This window comes from Dunckerocampus dactyliophorus, chromosome 2, assembly GCF_027744805.1.
Source record: "Dunckerocampus dactyliophorus isolate RoL2022-P2 chromosome 2, RoL_Ddac_1.1, whole genome shotgun sequence".
NCBI lineage: Eukaryota > Metazoa > Chordata > Actinopteri > Syngnathiformes > Syngnathidae > Dunckerocampus > Dunckerocampus dactyliophorus.
Genome location: NC_072820.1, coordinates 25,498,933 through 25,515,036, shown reverse-complemented (window position 1 = coordinate 25,515,036; position 16,104 = coordinate 25,498,933). Strand labels below are relative to the sequence as shown.

The window sequence follows — 16,104 nt, the reverse complement described above, 5'->3', positions numbered from 1 at the left end:
TTGCACCTCCAAATGGTCCATGATGATAAGGTCACATTTCACTGGGATTGGATCACTAGGCAATTACATAAGTGCTGTTTCATGCAGAAGATAGCATACATAGCCGCATTATGTCATATTATTTAATTAAATAAGGCTATTATGAGGAGGAAGCCAGGGTACCTGGAGAAAACCCACACATGTATGGGGGGAATATGTAAACTTCACACAGAAACATTCCAATGCAGATTCAAACCTGTACTGGGCCACCATGCGGCCCTGGATCTGCACATGTATCCAGATCTGCACCATTTAAAAGATCTTCCTTGAATTTAAGTTGAATTATATTTTACCAAATATTTGGCAATAATTTGGATTTCTACAACTATTTCATGCATATTGCATGCATATATTTATAATATAATTTTTTTTTTATATCTGGTGTTCCTGCAAACCACCAGAACATGCTTTAACTTGTTGTTATCTGACAATAACAAAACAGTACTGGAATCAAACTCTTTTGGGTCAGACACATAGAATAAATTTGAAAATATACCTAATATATATTGTACATAAAATAAAATAATAATTACTTTTAATCAAATTTCGATACCTATCATGTAATTATTTCTAAAAGTAACTTTCTCCTGTCAAATTATACCAAGGACTACTGCAATCTCCAAGTCACCAGGTGGCGCTGCATGATGTCATGCTCCTGCGTCAAAGGCGGAAGTCAAGTGTTTTTTCCCTCACAGTATTATGAATGGACGTCTGATATTTAATTTTTTTCTCCTTCGAGTCATCACCTTGCACGGTCGATAAGGTGTGGGCACAGCGCTTTATTTTTAGCTACCAAACAAGTCCAAGATGTCTGCGAGCGCCGTTTACGTCTTGGATTTAAAAGGAAAGGTAAGGAAGGAGATAACGGGGTCGGATAACGTTAGCCTAGCAGCTAACATCCGTGCTAGCACATTCCTCGTTGACAGTGGTGGCTAACGGTCACTCACCTCAATGGTTATAGAGCAATAGTGGCTTTTGGTTTGACAACAAACCAAGAAAACTCTTAAGTTAGTAGCGGAAAGTTTAAATGTATTCATCCAACGGCAGACATTGTGATATGAAGGAAGAAAAAAACATCACACAAGCTGACAGCTGTTCCCTCTCGCAGCCCGACTGGGAACGACAGTAGCAATGGGCAACTGTCAAACTAGTTCTTATTGTCCAGTCAAAGGCCTTCTAGAGTGTTGCTGCTACTCAATTCACAACAGCTTTAAGAGTAATATGTTCACGTCTTTGCAACAGCTGTCTCAATATGGCGGAAATGGGTGGTGTATCATCCATCCATCCATCCATTTTCTATACCGCTTCTCCTCTTTAGGGGACATGCTGGAACCTATCCCAGCTGGCGACGGGCGGGGTACACCCTGGACTGGTCGCCAGCCAATCACAGGGCACATATAGGCAAACAACCATTCACACCTATGGACAATTTAGAGTCGTCAAATAATGTAACCTGCATGTTTTTGGATGTGGGAGGAAACCGGAGTACCCGGAGAAAAGCAACGCACGCACGGGGAGAACATGCAAACTAAAATGCCCAAGGGAGAATCGAACCCAGGTCTTCAGGCTGGTACTGTGTTGGCCAACATGCTAACCACTAGACCACCGTGCACCCAGTGGTGTATCAGTATACAAAAAATACATGTGTTTTGTGACCAGTCCAGGGTGTACCCCGCCTGTCGCCCGAAGTCAGCTGGGATAGGCTCCAGCATGCCCCACGGCATAGTATAACTGCCTGTTTTACTATGCATATGACAATAAAACTCTTGAATCTTGAATCTTGACCCTAAAGAGGAGAAGCGGTATAGAAAATGGATGGATGGATGGATGGACATGTGTTTTGTATGCCCAATTAGGTTCTCAACTATTGCTGTCATATGAGATGAAAATGAACGTTGGGTAGCATTTTGTGGAGGGTTGTGGCAGGGGCCAAGGAAAAACCTGTCAAATTGTGATGCAGAGCCAAGTCCCCCTGTTAGCTTAGCCCAAAACTAACCCTGGTGTGTACCTGTCAGGTGCTGGTGTGCCGGAACTATCGAGGTGATGTGGACATGTCTGAGATCGAGCACTTCATGAGTCTACTCATGGACAAAGAGGAAGAGGGGACACTTTCTCCCATCCTGGCCCACGGTGGAGTGCGTTTCATGTGGATCAAGCACAATAACCTCTACTGTATCCTTATTGCAACATGACAGCACTACCATGTTGTTGGTGTTTACCTGTGCTGCTTATGATTGAAAATCTCTTAACCTTGCATCACCTCAGTGGTTGCAACATCCAAGAAAAATGCCAGTGTTTCCTTGGTTTTCTCCTTTTTGTACAAAATTGTCCAGGTAGGCTCTCAGGGTCATCTCCGCTTTGTACTTTAACCAATCCAAGTCTTTATGTATTGATTTCTGAAGCTACATTGTACCCCGCAGGTATTTTCAGAGTATTTCAAAGAACTGGAGGAAGAGAGCATCCGAGATAACTTTGTCATCATTTACGAGCTGATGGATGAGCTCATGGACTTTGGTTATCCTCAGACCACCGACAGCAAGATTCTGCAAGAGTGAGTAGGAGACCAGTCACAACAGACAAGGCGTGGTCAGAGGAGGAGGTTGCAGAATCTTGGGAGAATTTTATTAAAATAAACTTACGATAGTTACTTACTGGTATCCAGCAGGTTAGGGTCTCTTTAATGCAAATAGTGGGGCGTGCCCCCCGTGAGGTGTCTGGGGGATCATGAGTGACAGGGGGACTTTCTGTTGTAATCAGAATCAGCTTTGACTCTCTGTTACAAAGTAAAAAAAATAGTAAATAAAAAACTTTGCATATAAAGGAGAAGGAGAATACTATACATATTTACATAGAATAAGTATGCATTATGGTATTGACAATGTTACAGATTGAAATTCACGGTGTTACATCCAGAACATTATGTCGTGCAAGTGCGCCTGGGTGCAGATAGCAGTGGTTAATACTATAAGTGTGGATAAATAATAAAGTATGTACTGTATTTGTATTAGGGCTGTCAAAGTTAACGTGGAAATGTCCTTTAACGGCACTATTTATTTGACGCGCGATTAACATGCGCACGTCCTTTTTGACCCTCGGCCCACACTGTATCATATCTTAACCTGTGTATCTAGATGCAAATGGAATCGTTTACCATTTTGCATGTCTACTTATTATAGATAAAAACTTTTGTGATTAATTGCAATTAATTGAGTTAACTATGGACAAAATGCGATTACGTATTTGAATCGATTGACAACCCTAATTTGTACGTATTTTAATGTATTTGTTCATGCTTGAATAACACACACGCCTCCTGCTAGATGGTAGCAGTGCTCAAATTTTTCAATAGGCTGATGAGGACATACAAAGCCCTTGAGTTTACCACAAGCACGGTCGTACAGTAAATGAGGATATATAATAGCCTCATAAGATAGAATCTTTCTTTGGAGCAGTTGCTCAACAACAAATAGCTTAACACATTCTCAAATGGACTGAGGGTCATCAAACAGAACGACAGTCTCACGGTACGAACAAAATAAACAGCACAACGCATCCACAGCACGTTAACACATAACATAAATGAAATAGTACCACAACTATGTGGCCAATAAACAATAATAAGCACCAACTAAGTGACCTCATGGCATGCTGGGTAACCCAGCGGCAACTACCAAATGGTTATATTGTCTCTGCTCTTTGTATTAGTTTCTTTTGATAATGATATGATTGGGTGCAGAATGCTGGTGCCAGCAACTGACAAATACGATCATGTTCTCATTAGTATTTCAAAGGGGTGTGAAACAAGGTAATCTAATGATTAGAAAGAGCTCTCAGTATGATACAGTGCAGTTGTACAACACTGCAACTACAACCACGTCAATAAACATTGTGAAATTAATACCTCTCTGACCGTGCAATATACTGTAACTTACACAGAATGCTAGTGGGTCCCAAACTTTTTACAGTCGCATACCCCTTCAGACGTTTTACCTGAAGACAGGTACCTCCTACTCCTGAACACTTAAAAACATACAGTAGCCTGAAAAAGTGTTTGCCCCCTTCCTGATTTTGATTTTGTGTTTGCCACACTTAAATGTTTCAGATCATCAAACAAATTTAATTAGTCAATGACGACACAACTGAACACAAAATGCAGTTTTCAAATGAAACTTTTTAGAGAAAATAAATCCAAATCCAAACCTTCATGGCCCTGTGTGGGGGGCCACACCTGAGTTCAATTATCACACCTGAGTTCAATTTCTCTATCCACACCTGTTCTTAATCAGGAAATCACTTAAATAGAAACTGCCTGACAAAGTGAAGTACACCAAAAGATCCTCAAAAGCTAGACATCATGCCGAGATCTAAAGAAATTCAGGGGTATACTGGAAAGAAAAAGTAATTGAGCTCTATCAGTCTGGAAAAGGTTATAAAGCCATTTCTAAAGCTTTGGGACTCCAGCGAACCACAGTGAGAGTCATTATTCACAAATGGCAAAAACATGGAACAGTGGTGAACCTTCCCAGGAGTGTCCAGCCAACCAAAATGACCCCAAGAGCGCAGCGACGACTCATCCAACATTCAAAGAACTGCAGGCCTCACTTGCCTCTGTTAAGGTCAGTGTTTAATACTCCACCATAAGAAAGACACTGGGCAAAAATGGCCTGCATGGCAGAGTTCCAAGACGAAAACCACTCCTGAACAAAAAGAACATGAAGGCTTGTCTCAATTTTGCCAGACAATATCTTGATGATCCCCAAGACCTCTGGGAAAAATACTCTGTGGTCTGATGAGACAAAAGTTGAACTTTGACGCCATTTGGCGTAAAAGTAATGCCGCATTTCAAAAAAAGAACATCATACCAACAGTCAAATATGGTGGTGGTAGTGTGATGGTCTGGGGCTGTTTTGCTGCTTCTGGACCTGGAAGACTTGCTGTGATAAATGGGACCATGAATTCTGCTGTCTACCAAAAAATCCTGAAGGAGAATGACCGACGACCTCAAGCTGAAACAAGCTTGGGTTCTGCAGCAGGACAATGATCCAAAACACACCAGCAAGTCCACCTCTGAATGGCTGAAGAAAAACAAAATGAAGACTTTGGAGTGGCCTAGTCATAGTCCTGACCTGAATCCTATTGAGATGCTGTGGCATGACCTTAAAAAGGCTCTTTATGCTGGAAAACACTCCAATGTGGCTAAATTACAACAATTCTGCAAAGATGAGTGGGCCAAAATTTTTCCACAGCGCAGTAAGAGACTCATAGCAAGTTATCGGAAACGCTTGAATGCAGTTGTTGCTGCTAAGGGGGGGTCCAACCAGTTAGTAGTTTTAGGGGGCAATCACTTTTTCACAAAGGGCCATGTAGGTTTGGATTTTTTTCTCCTTTTAATAATAAAAAGTTTCATTTAAAATAGGGATGTTCCAACCACATTTTTTGGCTTCCGATACAATTTTTTTTTTTAAGTCTTGCCGATCCGATCTGATCCGGTACGGATCCTTTTTTAAAATTTTAATAATAAGCTTTTATTACAAACATGAATTTATGGAATTGAATATGGTCATGAAAATAGATCTTCAAAGCGTTAAAATAATGCACCAAAGTATTGCTCAATTTACTTTTTTGTTACACAGCATGACCAACTCAGTAGAACATCATCAACATCAGAACAGATAATAGGGAGCATGCATCTGATTTTCTAGAAATTCACTTAAAAGATTACTGGACGTGAGTTCATTTCTCTCTCTCTTTGCCTGTTTTCCTCCTGTCAGGTATATAACTCAGGAGGGGCACAAACTTGACACTGGTGCCCCTCGCCCTCCTGCCACAGTCACAAACGCCGTCTCGTGGCGGTCAGAGGGCATCAAGTACAGGAAAAACGAAGTCTTCCTGGATGTCATTGAGTCAGTCAACCTACTGGTAGGAACTATATGTTTTAGAAGTGTGTGTGTTGTGTTGCTGAAGGAATGCCAGCCAGACGGACCCTAAGCTTCCTTCCTGGGTGCATGTCAACATCCTCGTGTCAACATGGCTGATCTTGCTCTGCTTTTGCCAATTTTTGAGTGTCCAAAACAACATGCGAGTTCTCTGTGCCTTCTCTCAGGTCAGTGCCAACGGTAACGTTCTACGCAGCGAGATCGTTGGCTCTATTAAGATGCGCGTTTTCCTGTCTGGAATGCCTGAGTTGCGACTGGGCCTCAATGACAAGGTTCTGTTTGAAAACACTGGACGTGAGTTGCTGCAAGAACAGCCAACCAAAAATGATACAATTCATACATTGAGCTATGCTCCCGTTGTCCTTGGAAAAATGTTTCCGTGTGGCCTCCTGCAGGAGGGAAGAGTAAATCAGTGGAGCTCGAGGACGTGAAGTTTCACCAGTGCGTCCGTTTGTCTCGCTTTGAGAACGACCGCACCATCTCCTTCATCCCGCCTGACGGAGAGTTTGAGCTTATGTCCTACCGCCTCAATACTCACGTAAGGTTTTTATGCTTCAAGGACCCATGTCCAATGCTGTAGTAATGCCGGTTTTCCACTAGAGGGAGGCAGTGTATTTGCTAAGAGGAATATACAGTAGTGGCCTGAGAATGACATAAAGGTTGGTTTTCACAAAGTTCGCTGCTTCAGTGTTTTTAGATCTTTTTGTCAGATGTACTATGTTGCACTTTTGCCTTTGGAAACGGCATTGTTTGCCACCAAACTGGTTTTGGATAGTTGGAAAAAGTTGCTTTCGGAGGTTGTTTTGGTACCATAAATAATTCATGGCTGTGCTCTGAGGCAAAATTGTGAGTGAGCCCACTCTCTTGGCTGAGAAGAAACCCTATACATGAATGGTCGCAGGATAGTTGGCATGACACAGGACTGATGGTAGTGCTCACATTTTTCTTCTCTGGACAAGCTTTTGTTTTCTGGATGCTCCAAACAATGAGAAAGGGGATTCATCAGCGAGAATGACTATCTCAGTCCTCAGCAGTCCAATCGCTGTACCTTAAGAATACCAGTCTGTCTCTAATGTTATTCCTGGAGAGAAGTGGCTTATTGGCCAAGTTGTTCACACCAGGCCACCTTCCAAAAGTCTTCATCTCACTGTGCGAGTGGATGCACTCACACATACCTGAGCAAGCCCTGCATTGGTGGTACCCCTGGGACAGTCCAGACACTTGCTAAACTTTCTTAGATGCACTGAAGCCTAATTCACAACAATTGAACCTCTCTCCTTGAAGTTCTTAATGATCTGATGAATGGTGGGTTGGTTTAGGTGCCATCCTACTAGCAGCAATATCCTTGCCTGTGAAGCCCTTTTTGTGCTAAGTTGTGATGCCTGCACGTGTTTCCTTGCAGGTCATCGTGGTTAACAGAGGAAAAACTGTTTTCAAGCACCACCCTCCTTTTTAAAACTTCCAATGTGTTATTCTCACTCAAACAGGATGACAAAGTCATCTCGAGTCGTCGTCCTTGTCAACACACTCACCTATGTTAACCAGAGAATCACTAACATTATATCAGCTGATGCTTTTGTGGCAGAGCTGAAATGCAATGGACATGTTTTTTGGGATTAAATTCATTTTCATGAAAAAGGACTTTGCAATTAATTGCCATTAATTTTATCATTGTTCATAACATTCTGGACTATATGCAACTTTGCATCATAAAAACTAAAGCAGCAGATTTTGTGAAAATTTGTATTTGTCATTCTTTAAACTTTTAGCCATGACTGTATTGTGCCAAATGCAACCCAGTGACATTTTGCATGCAAATAAAATGTGAGTTGTTTGTGTCAGGTGAAGCCGCTGATCTGGATTGAATCTGTCATTGAGAAGCATTCTCATAGTCGCATCGAGTACATGATCAAGGTAGGTTCCCATACCTGGCTCGCCAGTTACCATGACATTCTTGTATGACATTTGCATATAACAGAGTACACTGTCTTTACATATTGTGAGATTTATGGCTACTTTGAACTAATGAATTAGTCAGCCACCGCAGTGATGATGATTCACGCTGTGTCCTGTTGTCATGTGGGTGGCAAACAAAAACTAAATTCTAAACTGGTTTGTCACTCCTGCCATGCCAAGCCAAACCTCACCGGCTTGTTTCCCCTCACCCCCTCCATTTTATCCTTTCAGGCCAAAAGTCAGTTCAAACGGCGCTCCACCGCCAACAACGTGGAGATCCACATTCCAGTACCAACAGATGCCGACTCTCCCAAGTTCAAGACCACGGTTGGCAGCGTTAAGTGGGTGCCTGAGAACAGCGAGATTGTCTGGTCCATCAAGTCCTTCCCTGTGAGTGTCGCCATGTGTGACTCACGAGTGCAAAACAAAGCAAATGATTTGTGGGATTGAATCCTATTGGGTTTTTTTTAATTTTGTATTAATCCCTCCTGTCTGACTCATTCTGGGCTAAACGAACCCGGGTTGAATTCTCCTGCTCTGCAACTATGATGTATTTGTAACAGGGCGGGAAGGAGTATTTGATGCGAGCCCACTTTGGTCTCCCGAGTGTGGAAGCTGAAGATAAGGAGGGAAAGCCCCCAATCAGTGTCAAGTTCGAGATCCCCTACTTCACCACCTCTGGCATCCAGGTACGCATACTTGGTTGCACTTGTGATGTTTTTACTCAGCAGGTAAACGGTTGAATAAGGGGAAAAATTCATGAACTGAAGGTCAGTTTCAAGTCCAGCTCACACTGTCAAAGTTCTGGGTTTCACATCTCTCCACATTGGAATTCTGACCACTTAAATGCAACGTACATTTGGCCGCAGGGGGCAGCGCAGCAGCTGTAAAGGCTCGCCCAGTGGAGGAAAAAGAACAACTTGGCTCACTGCTTTCCTGTTTATCACAAAAACATTGTGTAAACTTAAAAATGTTCCCATCGAAACCAAACCGAAACAAGATGCAAATGACCTTCCTCGTCCTCCCTGTCGGAATGCTGGCACAGCAGAGCTTTGCACTGACTGCATAATGACAGTTGTCCCGTGATTATACGCGTCGCAAGAACGCAACATCACATTTTCCCATGTCCTGACGAGCGCGTGCAAATGCCACTTGGCAAACATATTCAAAGACAAATGAAAACAGTTTGCATCAGGTTCCCTTAATTGCACGTTTCCAGTCCACATCAAACTAACGCCGAACAATGTATTTTGTGACTGAAACGAAACCACCGAAGCATAGAGCCGCACAAGTGACAAATGATCTCAGTCACACGCTGCATGCTTTCAAGTTTCTCTGCGAGAAAGTTCTGTGAATGTCTTTTTTTATCTGTTAAGACATAGATATTGGAAATACATTCACCAGTCACAATGTTAGCAACACTTGGACATTACAACTGGCCTTGAAAAATAAGGAAATGCAGACATGTTAGCTAAGGCTTGTTTTCTGCAGTAAAATTTTATGTCTACACCAAAATTTTGTGAGATATTCCTCAACCTGAGAGGTAATAATTCAGTGCTTAAAGATATATCGACTGATAAGCGATATACCAGCATATATATGAAAAAAGAGCATTGATCTACACAGGATATACACTGTACATGAACATAAATTCTTATAATACCCAAAGTACGATTCAACACAAAGAAGCAGAAGACTACCAAATTAGAAGAAGGACGTTTTAATTAGTAAGACTCAACATTAGGATACACATCTTTGTGATTTACTTTTAGGTGTATCCACAAATTTATAGTGTTCTTTGCTTTGCCGGTGCTGGATCCCTGGCTAACTTGCACTCTGCACATATTGCATCTAACGTAACGCCTCCACACCTTACTCTTGCTCTCTGCCTGTCAAATGAAAATATATACATTTAGTGCATTTTGGTCATTAGCCTAGAATTTGATACTATAGTTGACCATTTTAAAATAAAAACAAGCAGCTGCATTGGGTTGAATGTGACAATACATAGGCTAATGTGAAGTGTTTTTCAATTAATACTTGATGCGTTTATAAAAGGCTTCGTGCACAGAAAATGGATGGATATTTACAAAAACATGTTACTAATATCGATTAGTCATATTTACTAGCTATTGAAAAGTTCCATCTGCAGCTACTGAGTATTTGCGAACAGCTTAAAAACATGCTGAAGCAAACATTAAAAGTAAAAAAAAAAAAAAAAAAAAGTTGACTTCAAACAAAATAAGAAATCATCAAAACATGCATCACATTACTAGACATAATACAAGGCACTAAACTACATTTTATGTTACAATGTAGCTGCTTTGAAAACATGCAATATATCAAATGACAAATACATGACTTGGAACATTTTCAAAATGATTTGCATGAAGACATTAACTTGTGAATGCATGAGCCCCTGTAAATCCTGCATGGAAGTATTAAGTGAATTGGGACGCTGTGTATATCAGCATATATCTTTATTTTACTTTAAAAAGCGGTTTAATAGTCTTAGATAATGGTGGACATTTGAATTAACAGTTGTATCTATTTTAGTTTCACAGAGATGCAACTTATACGACGTTAAAGCGCTGTAATATGCTCTCTAAAACTTGCGTGAAAACTAGAATGTTCTCCTTGACGGGCCCTGGCACTAAAGTGTAGTGTTATATTGTTTTACAAAGTTACATCTTACCATGGTGTAAATAAATGCATTCATCCTTCCTGCTCTGTGTGTGAGGGGGAGGGGCCAGGTAGCAAAAAAAAGTTATATATTGGCTACATTTTCACCGATATTGATTAATAGGTGATATGTCATAATCGGCCGTCCAATATATCAGTCGGGGGTCTAATTCATTTTGTAATCTTATTAGTCGGAAGAATTTAAACATATGTACAGTACACTTATATCATCAACAGTTAGATCACCCGGTTACATGGTGTCCTTCTACCTCGTTGCATTTCTAGTTAAAACATTTTTCTTACTTTTGGGGTTTTGAAATAAATTCCCATCCTTTGCACCTGCATCTTGTTTTCATATAACTGATAGTGGTTTGCTGTAAGGCAGCCTGTCGTGGAGTGTTTATTAATTATCTATGATAAGGGTTGACATTAACCGTAGTAATTACTGTAAATCATTAATAAATCAACCACAGCAAATGACAGGTATACTTTGACTATTTGGCTAGTTCAAGGTACTACCACATTTTATTAGTTCTGTGAAATTAGCCTGTTGTCACTGTGAATTTCTTATTAATAATGGTGCCGTATTGCTACTGTTCATAAGCAACAAAGGCTCAAAGTATATTCGGGCTAAACTGTGTATCCTTTGAATCCTTTGAGACTTTTCAGCGACTGGTACATCATCAGCATTTCCACATTTGCCAAGGAAACATGATTAAGTTGGATGTCATTCATCCCACTCGGAAACGACACACTCACATCCAAGCACATTTGGGCAGTTTCTCTTGTGCACTTTTCTTGACTCTCGCTGCCTCGCTCGCTTTCACTCGTGCACTGACTCACCGAGCAGGGCTCAAAAGCGTGTGCCGATGAAGACGTCAACTTGCAGAGAGGCGCCAATGTGCTGGAATAAATACTTAAATCTATCAAAACAGACCACCAGCACCAGTGTTTTCAGGTTTTTTTTTGCGCAATAAGGTGACTTAATTCCCAGTCTTTCTCACTTGGCTGCACCCGGCCACCCATGTACCCGTCCAATGCGTGCGTCAGTCCACTAACCTGTCCTCTTATTTGAGGGCAGCAGCACATGGCTTCTCTCGCCACTTTCTAAGTGCGAGGAGAGGCAGTGGAGTTTAATGAAGCCATGTAAATATCAGAGCATGGGAAAGTTGCTCTTAACTTTGCCACTAACTGCAGTGGGAGCTCTCATTTGAAGTGCACATGATGCACTTAAATGCAGCAGGGCCACACTTATGGCGAGTGCCAATTGACGCCTGCTAAGGTGCCAAGACATGAAGTCCAACCTGATGTTGACAAACAAGCATCCTCCATTCCAGAAAGCTGGAATGCTATTCCGCAGATGGTTGCATTTTGATGAGGTTTTTTTGCTGACGGAATGGACACGGTTGCGCCGTGCCAACCCAGATTCTGTAGCTCATGGCTTTCTGTGACCTTGCTGGGTCGAGCAAAGTTAAAAACAAGGCGACCAGAGCAGAGGACCGCCGCCAATCCACCAGCATAAATTCCTGCGCTCTCCCTTCCCGAGCTCATCTGGAAGCCAGTGTGACTGAGACATGGCGGCTTATCCCCCCCCAGAAAAAGGGTCATGTCAGCCTTACGGTGGTCAAATGTTCGCTTTGGGCCTCTTAATGGTGAGTGCGCACATGTGTGGTCAAGTGTGCTGTTTACATCCCTGACACATCACACGGCCTTTTCTATACAAGTGACATCTACCATGTGATTCTACCGCTATCGTCTTCAGGTGGAAGGCTATTTCTGGCCTTACTCGAAATCCAGCGGTGTGGTAACACTTGTTCGGTTAACAGCCTTGTGAAAGCCGTACGGGCTTTGTGCTGAATCATCCAAAAAAACACTGTCATGTCAAAGAAATGTGCGTTTCCTTCGAACCACCGTTCTGTAGCTGCTTCCCCCTTCTTGTGAGTCATGCCGCTGCTTCCTCAAGCACGCTGCTTGTATCTCTGGTGGTTTCAATATAGACTCTTCTTCTACTCAGGAGCTTTAAAAAAAAAAAAGTGGTTTGGACAGTGAAAATGTCACGCGTGGACTTCAGTACGTCATCCCTCGCTACATCGCGGTTGCAAGTGTATCGTGGTTTTTCAAAAATTAATAAATGGTCGCCATTTCATGGTTGACTACGCTCTACTATTGGTCAAAAAAGAGTAAATTGTACATACTTGTTGCCCATTTTGACCATTTTCGAGGCACAAAAATGGCTTAATGAACGAAAATACAAATATAAGCCATTAAGACCACTGTTCAACCTATGAATGTAGTATTCTACATTACAGTAGTGGTGTCAGTAATGTTACTGTAATGTTGGTTGAGACACACAAGCACAAGACTTGATTGACGGAACAACAGGCGATTATTGCAGGTTTAAATTATCTCACAACAGGCACAATGTTAATAACACCACCATCATTCAACATCATCTCCAACACCAGCACCAAAAGGGCTACTGTTGCGACCATAGCCCACAACAAGCTAAAAGTAAACTGTGAGTCCTTGATGTCACTTCCTGCCTGCCACCCACTCTGCTTCCCTACAATCTAAATTGTGTTAAATTTCTTATTTTTTCAGATTTATATATATACTATAATTTTAGTATATTTAATATAGGTACCTATTTAATATAGGGCACGGATCTCAAACTCGCGGCCCACCAAATTGTATATAGCGGTCCGCGACTGGACATCAAAGAGTAGTATAACTGCAGCCCGCAACATCCGGGCAAGCTCAGTGTTACTTACATACTTACAGGGGTAAGTAAACACCAACACTGAACTAACAGTGGTGTTATCACATGGATGTATTGTGAATTGTATCGTATCGTGAGCTACCCTGAGATTCCCAGCCCTACTCCCAATACTTGATGCGGCCCAGCCTCACCCAGACTCTACCTCCACTGGCCCCCAGTGAAATTGAGTTTGAGACCCCTGATATAGGGTAATAGGAGTCTAAAGGTGACTATATGGGTGTTACTTCATATCTAGAGGGCTCTAATGTTAAAAAACTTATTTAGAAGATTGTAAACAGGTTTTCTATGCAATAACTATGAAAATATTGTATTTATAAAGAACGGTGGCCAACATGCTAACCACTTGGCCACCGTGCGGCATGAAGTAGGAAGATTTGGGTTCGAATCTCCGTTGGGCATCTCTGTGTGGAGTTTGCATGTTCTCCCCGTGCGTGTGTGGGTTTTCTCCCACATTCCAAAAACATGCATGTTAGGTTAATTGGAGACTCTAAATTGTCCATAGGTATGAATGTGAGTGTGAATGGTTGTTTATTTGTTTCCCTGCGATTGGCTGGCGACTAGTCCAGAGTGTACCTCGCCTCTCGCTTAAAGTCAGCTGGGATAGGCTCCAGCATACCCCCACGACCCTAATGAGGATAGGCGGCATAGAAAATGGATGGATGGAATCCTACTTTGTAGAAATTCACTTATCGTGGTTGGGTCTGGAACCAATTAACCGCAATAAACAAGGGATTACTGTACCTGCACAACCCCAGAAACTTGCAAAAGCAACAACAGTTTGTGAACGCTGCTTTGGTAACTGTGCATTTGTCGGCAGGTGCGCTACCTGAAGATCATCGAGAAGAGCGGCTACCAAGCCCTGCCATGGGTGCGCTACATCACCCAAAATGGAGGTAATTGCGCACACAAACGCACACACACACACACACACACACACACACACACACTGTTCTCTTGTGCGGGCATTAGGCAAGAGTTAGGCAATGGCCTGCAATGTGGTGGGAAGGATGCACTTTTTCTATAAAAAGAAAAAAAGCTACAACATGAGGCAATATCCTGTGAACCGTGTGAAAGTGAACTTTTTTTTTTTTTTTAACTCCGAGATTATAATCGGGAAAAAGGTTGCAATGGTGGGGTCTTTTTCTAATGTTTTCACTAATTGCTAAACATCCTCCTCTCATTTTCTTTGTATTGCTGTCCTCCGTCTCGGTAGAAAGCAGCATCCTCTTTATTTCTCCATAATTCCCCTTTTATTTAGCTGCATATTCAATTAAGTCTTGTCCATTTCCTCTGCAGATTACCAGCTCCGCACCCAGTAGGCGACGCCTCAGCTGGACGGCAATGGAGTTAGGCCGTTAATGAGCCGCCGTTAGCAGATGTCAGTCAAGAGACCACAGGACTGCCGTGTCTTTTTTTTTTTTTCTTTTTGTCAAATGATCATTTTTTCCAGTCAATGCAACTAGTGGATGAGGAGGGAGGTTTCGGAGGAAATTTCTTATTTTTTTTTGCTAACACGGCCGTGTCAAGAAGGAGTCATGTTTACATGCGGTGTCATCAGTTGGTCACAAAAGTGTTACACTCTTGCTGTCATCACCTCACGCATACACACTCACCTCTTTGTTGATTGTCTGTATATATTTGCTACATATCGATGAGGTCAGTGTTATTAGTTACAAGAACGTAAGCCAATCATTGTCTCTCTGTGGTGTGATGCCATCAGACATGCATAAAAGACACATTGTCATACTCAAGTTGCATGGAAATTATTCCTAACAAATATAACCCCCTTTCTTCCGTATATATCCAAATCCTTAAATATCATTAAATGTATATTTAGAGACTGCAGACTCGTTATTTGAAGTGTCACATGAAGACTTGCACTGCAGGCTTTCATGCAACATTCCTGTTTAGTGCCTTGATGCGTCTATAGGTGGTCCTGGAGTTACAGCATTCCGTAACTACAAACATGCTCCCATAAATTACTTAAAAGCTTACCTTTTAAGTTGCTCAAGACCTATGGCTAGATGCTCGATGAACAAAGTGTGTTCCTCATTTGCAGCCACACAGACTGGATAACATCACTTATGAGTTAACTTTTTGCACTTTACTATGTCTCCCAAGTGTAAGGCAGGCTCTTCTGGTGGAAGTGCACCAAGGAAAAGGCAAGCCATCAGACCCCAGAAAATGAACATCAGAGAAACACCCACCAATATTGACCACACTTTTGGTCTTAACCATTGGATCTGTTGTGACCATCGTGAAGGCTAAAGATGGCATCCTTAAGCACGTTCAAGGATCTGCTCCTATGAAAGCAACAATAATAATAGTAATAACTAAGCAAGGCAGTGGTCTTATTGGCTGGAAGACCAGAATCGATATCCCAGTGAGATTTATGTTGATTCAGGAGAAGGCTAAAAGATTGTTTTATGCGTCCTCCTCCCAATAAGCCACAGAGGTAAAGGTAAGGAATTATCTTTTTATCTGTTTCATTTTATTATTTTATTTAATATTTTTATTACTGTGTTTTACATGTCTTTCATGTGTTCTGTGTACGGTGTGACAACAAAATTCGGTAGTCTAGGAACGGAAGTCTTTGGTAACCCGAGGAGCACCTGTATTTACATCTATTTCCAAGTGAGCCATGTCACCTCAAGACTCACTGTATGCGTCTTTCCAACCCGTCCCGGAGGTCCATCACAATAGCGCATCTCC

The 16,104-nt window shown here is 41.8% G+C and overlaps 1 protein-coding gene across 1 annotated transcript; it reads left to right on the top strand.

The window, feature by feature from the left end:
* Positions 1–704: 704 nt before the first annotated feature.
* ap1m1 (adaptor related protein complex 1 subunit mu 1) lies at positions 705–15,143 on the top strand. The gene is made up of 12 exons (XM_054768727.1): positions 705–888; positions 2,055–2,211; positions 2,305–2,372; positions 2,460–2,590; positions 5,811–5,958; positions 6,143–6,269; positions 6,371–6,513; positions 7,818–7,889; positions 8,163–8,321; positions 8,495–8,620; positions 14,210–14,285; positions 14,689–15,143. The coding sequence occupies exons 1-12, from the start codon at positions 847–849 to the stop codon at positions 14,709–14,711; spliced, it is 1,272 nt and encodes a 423-aa protein (XP_054624702.1). The 5' UTR covers positions 705–846; the 3' UTR covers positions 14,712–15,143.
* Positions 15,144–16,104: the final 961 nt, after the last annotated feature.